This window comes from Microtus ochrogaster, chromosome 4, assembly GCF_000317375.1.
Source record: "Microtus ochrogaster isolate Prairie Vole_2 chromosome 4, MicOch1.0, whole genome shotgun sequence".
Lineage (NCBI taxonomy): Eukaryota > Metazoa > Chordata > Mammalia > Rodentia > Cricetidae > Microtus > Microtus ochrogaster.
In genome coordinates, this window is record NC_022011.1 from 84,163,563 (window position 1) to 84,168,912 (window position 5,350).

General features: G+C 56.2%; 1 protein-coding gene across 1 annotated transcript; it reads right to left on the minus strand.

The window, feature by feature from the left end:
- Window positions 1–725: 725 nt before the first annotated feature.
- Evx2 (even-skipped homeobox 2) lies at window positions 726–4,318 on the minus strand. Its single transcript, XM_005346589.2, has 3 exons — window positions 3,892–4,318; window positions 2,735–3,012; window positions 726–1,442 (listed from the first exon to the last, which is right to left on the minus strand). Exons 1-3 carry the CDS (start codon window positions 4,316–4,318, stop codon window positions 726–728), a joined length of 1,422 nt encoding a protein of 473 aa, XP_005346646.1.
- Window positions 4,319–5,350: the final 1,032 nt, after the last annotated feature.

The following is a 5,350-nucleotide window of genomic DNA, read 5'->3' on the forward strand; positions in this document are numbered from 1 at the left end:
CTGAAACCAAAAACTAAAGAGAACTGTAGTGGACTGGAAAGAAGAAAGCGCTGTGACCGCCACCCTTTCCCACCTCGGCTTTGTCCTTCTGGAGAAGACCGCAGCAGCCCTGCCCGCTGAGAAAGACATCTCGCCTTCGCCTGCCTCGTTGGCTTTTCACACTTCATCCTCCTGCTCCCCCTCGGACAAAGGCCCCTAACAAGCTGAGGCTGAGAAAATCTGCCTTTTCCTTCTCCCCCTCGTTTAAAGGCAAGAAAGAGCAGCAGCATGAATCTCGGGGGTGACGCTCCCACAGAGCTCTCTCTCTCTCTCTCTCTTTGTCACGGTGTCCCATAGCTTCTAGCCACTCCCCCGGGTGACTCGGCCCTGGGGGGTGATCAGCCGGGACCGGACACCCTGGAGTCTGACTGGCCCTGGGGAGCTGTCTTCCCGGAGACCAAGGCCTGCAGACCGGCCGAAAGCCGGACCTACAAAGCGGGAACCACGTTTAGAAGGCGTAGGGGTGGGGGTGGGGAAACAGCTAGGTTGGAGATACAAAAATAGAGATCAATTGGGGGGGACCCCTCCAGGTCTTCGCGCCGGCTCCTCCCCAACTCAGGCAGATTTCTTTCGCCCTCCGGTACCCCGGGGCGCCCCCTAGCGGCAGCACTAGCCGAGGGCCATGCGGAGGGGCCCCCGAGGGGACGCACACCGAGCGGCCGGCGCGGCCCCTGGCGGCGGCGTAGTTATCTGGTGAGCGGCGCCTCGTCCCTCTGGTCGGGCGGGCTGACGGCGGTCTTGCTTAGCACCGCGGCCGAGTAGGGCAAGAAGCCGCTCTCGGAGCGCGGCGCGGCGGCGCTGCAGCCAAAGTCCGAGGCGCCCGCCGACCCGGCTGCCCCGCCGCCGCCGCCACCACCGCCACCGGCGCCCCGGGAGCCCAGCGCTGCGGCTGCTGCTGCGGCGGCGGCGGCTGCGGACTGGCTGCTGTGGCAACTGAGGCACGAGCAGGGCGCCGAGCTGCCGCTGGGGGGCGCCCCGGCCGCCGCCGAGGAGGCCGCTGCAGCTGCAGCCGCCGCTGCAGCAGCCGCCGACGCCGCGCTGTTGAGCCCGGCGGCGGCGGCGGGAGCCTGGTAGAGCCCGGGGTGGCGGAAGCTGCAGAGCAGCTCAGGCCGCGAGTAGGGATGCGAGAGCGCACGGAAGGTGTCCAGAGGACGGATGGAAGTGGCGAAGGGCGACGACGCTGCCGCTGCAGCTCCCGAGGCTGCGGCCGCCGCTGCAGCCGCGGTGACGCCCACGTGCGGGTAGTAGTGCAGCGGCACGTGCGAGTGGAAAGGGTAGGGTAGGCTTCCGGTGGCCGCCGCGTGCGTCATCATGTAGGTGTAGAAGCTGGGGTCCGCTGGATGCGGCCACGACATGGCCAGGCGCTGTCGTTTGTCCTTCATGCGCCGGTTCTGGAACCACACCTGCAGGGACAGCCGCGCCACCGCCCGGGTTAGGGAGCGCTGGGTATTTCCAGTCCCCGCCCAGAGTCTCCAAACCCTTTCCCGATCCCAGGGGAGCCTGGCCTACTTCCCTGGCTCAATCCCCTTGCTCTCCGGGATGGGACAAGGTGCGCAGAAACTTGCGGGCCTCCTAGAACACACCCTCCACAGCCAAAAGAATCCCCTCTTCTGTGTTTTATGCGACTCCTCAGATTCTGACTCTCCACTTGCTTTAATTTTTTCCTCCTCCCAAACCAACCTTTTATCTCCCTCTGTCTACCCGCCCACCGGTGCCCAGCCTCACTGAACACCGGTCTGTCAATCCCAGGATTTGCGCGGGGATTCTGGGCAGCCTTTGAAGAGAGGCTGTCTCCAGTTTTTCTGAGAGGCAGCGGCTCCAGGTCTTGAGCCCTCGGAGTTGCAAGGACCGTTCCCTAGGGTATGGGTCCGCTTAGGGTATTGGAAGGATGATTTTGTTGGAATCATTTGCTTTAAATGAGTGGCAAAAAGCTAGGTACCCAGAACCTGGAAAGGGAACTTTTCTACCCCTCCTAGGCTAGTATCTAATAAAGACGTCATTCGTCACAATCTAAATGAAAGAAAGCCCCGATCAAACTGAAGGACTTCTGTACCCATCTCTTATCCCGTGGGGTGGCTCCTTTTGCTAGAGAGTCCAACGCTCCGCCAATGCTCCCCAAGTCTACCTAGGTTCCAGCCATCTCTTCTGGGTGCATAATAAAAATTGATAACCTACATATATCTATATATAAACAAGGACAATTTCGTTGTTTCCCGTTATCCAAGAGAAAAGTTCTTTAGGAAACTACATTCTCAGTCGATTTTTTAAATACTGTAACCTTTTCTTCAAATGTTAACAATTAATGTTAGAAATAAATCTTCAAGATCAGGAGCAAATGAAAAGTTTCACCTCGGGTTTGTACCAGAGGAACAAAAACAAGCCCACCTTGTCGCTTAGGGCAAAGTAGGACCTTGGGCACAGGTTAGGAGTCACCTGGACAGAATTGCAGAATTGAGCAGAGCGAGGTCTGAAGTATGGGCCTGGCGATTCAGGATGCCATCTCAGGTCAGCCAGACCCGCCAGCCGATTGGGATTCGCATGGGAGAAATAAATAAGCCTACTCCTTCGGTGACAAACCCTGGTGGACTTCCACAGCTAACTCTCGCCACCCAGAAAAGCAGAAAAGAGGAAGAAAGAAATACATCAGCCAGGTGCCCCGAGGGAGGCCTGAGCTGGCAGGCGCCAGAATCGATACCTTGATAGTGGTTTCCGGCAGGTTGAGAGCAGCGGCCAGCTCGCATCGGCGAGGCCGAGACACGTAGTTCTCTCTGTAGAACTCCTTCTCCAGGCGCGCGATCTGTTCACGGGTGAACGCCGTTCGGTATCGCCGCACCTGATCGGCGCCGGAGCTGGAGCCGGAGCCACCCAACGCCGTACCCCCGCTGTTGCCACCGCCACCTCCATGCAGACTGCCGAGGCCCGAGCCGGAGGCCGACGTCGTGGTACCCGCGACTGAGCCGCTCTCCGCGTACCCTAGCAAGCAATCCACAAAGCATGAGTAGCTGCAGGGGCAGAGAACCCTGAGCTGGGGTTGCTAACTGGTGGCAAAAGTGCTTTCGGGAAGGAAAGTCGCTGTCAGAATTGATGGGGTCTGTCAGGCTTACAAATTGCCGCCGTTAATGGAATCAATGAAGTTTGGGGAGCCCTTCCTAACCAAATAATAGGAACGGAATTTAAGAGGGTTGTTCTTTTCTCGATAATTAGAAAATTTCCACTCGGTAGGAAAATTGGCCGAGGGAAAAATGCCTACCTCGGACGCAGTTTGAGAAGCTGTGGCTTCGACATGGTCTGGAAACCACAGACCGGCCTCCAGCCTTTCTTTGACAGCCTTTAGGTTTAAAATATCTTAAGCTTTTCAAAGCATCTGCCGCTCAAACCCAAGTCTGTAAAGGGGGAGGGGATGTCTACTTTTAAACTCTTTTCTGCTGCTGTTGTAAGCGGTTGTGCCGAGGTACGGGCCAGGCTGTCTCAGATTTATCCAGAGGGGGAACTGCCCTGGGGCTCCAGAGGCAGCAGAGTTTAGTGCACCCTTCCCCTAGAGCAAGTGAGCAACCGTGTCGCCTAGCCTCGGCTCTTAGATCCGCAAGCAGAAACATTTGTTCCGACTGGGGCAGGAGCCTGAGCGAGTGGGCCTGATTCCTTAGGCTCCACAGGCCCTGGAGGGCTGCATTGGGAGGCTCAAAGAGCAGAACCGGAGGGTACGGTCCCCAGCATGCGTCCCTCCCCTGCCCCTGCCCGCTTGGTGCATCACTCTAGTTGCAAGTCACAGACCCGCCAAGGTATGGAAAGAACTGGCGGGACCCGCGAGGGAGCTCGGAGGATGGGGCTAGAACCCGCAGGCCGCCCGGTTACCTTTGGCATTGTTTTCCTTGAGCGGCGCAGCGCCCAGGCCGCCGGGAGAGCGCAGTGCCGAGCACCCCACCTCCACGTCGCTGCTCATGTCGGCCTCGGCGGCCGCTTCTGAGTAATGACCAGACTTCTTGCGGCTCTCGGTGGCGGAGGCGATTTCGGAGGAGACGGTGCTTTCGCTGCTCGGGTGCTGCAGGTTGAACAAAGTGTCTATTTCGAATTTGCCCTTGGCGGGGAGGTCTCCCAGAGCGCCGTGCAGGGGAGCGGACGGCAGGCGCGGACTGAGGCGAGCCGGGTGCTGCGAATTTTCCAAGGCCTCCAGCACAGCACTGCCAGCCGAATCGGACAAATTGGAGAACCTCTTGGTAGCAGTAGGGCTATGGAGCCCTCTCTCCATCAGAATCATCTCTTTTCTTATTCTTTCCATCATCTCAGCTTTCTAAAAAAAAATGTCACAGTGGCCTGGCTGTCCCGTCTTAATGATGGGCTGCGCCTAGGGCTGATTCTCATTCAGCCCCAGCAAGCGGCTCTAAATATTATTATCTCTTTTGGAGGGAGGCGGAAAAATTGTGGGATGCCAGAGCGAGGGAATGACTGGTCAAAATGACCCATACATCCTTCCGAGTCGGAGATGTCATTCATCAAAAAGTAGCGCCCGCTCGTCATTAAGGTACGAATGACGCCGTCCGAATAATCATTTATTGTAACAGGTTTATAAGCAAATAAATACACGCTCCTGTCAGTGGGTAATGAAGGCGACTTCAGAGCAGACAAATAGATCCAGGTAGGAGACAGAAGACAAGTGAGGAAGAAGGCTCCGGTCCTTTGCCCGCTCCCAGCCAGCTCTGCTCGCCCGGGGGTTTGGCCTCGGGGGTGAAATTGACAGTCTGATTAATAGAGCACGCCGAGGCACATTTCCCCCTTCATTTAGGGGCATCATTACGCTCTCAGTTTGCTGGGTTGCCCCTTAGGTCCTAATCACGCAGTGCCTTCCTCATTTTTTCCACGGACACAGATAACGTGTTAAATAATAGATAATGCTTTGATTTTCCAGAGTGGATCCTTGGGAAATTTTTTTGTTTTGTTTTGTTTTGTTTTAACATTTACAAGCTGGGGGCGTAAGGGGGCGGGCAAGGGGGAGGATACAGGAAGAGCTGCGTAAGAAGACCTTGGTGCCTGCTCCTGTCAGGATTACTTATATTTCTGTTTTAAGAACCAAATATTAATAATAAGTATTTTATTTAACAAATAAGACCCTGAGTTCTTTCTCTCCTTACTTCTTCTCTCAGTCTGAATGCTCCAGAGAGAGAGAGAGAGAGAGAGAGAGAGAGAGAGAGAGAGAGAGAGAGAGAGAGAGAGAGAGAGAAAGAGAGAGAGAGAAAGAGAGACTATGCTTATATAAAGCACCCAGCTATGTGTGAAAGTTCCATTGCTCCTACCTTATGTTGCCCTGTTGATGTGG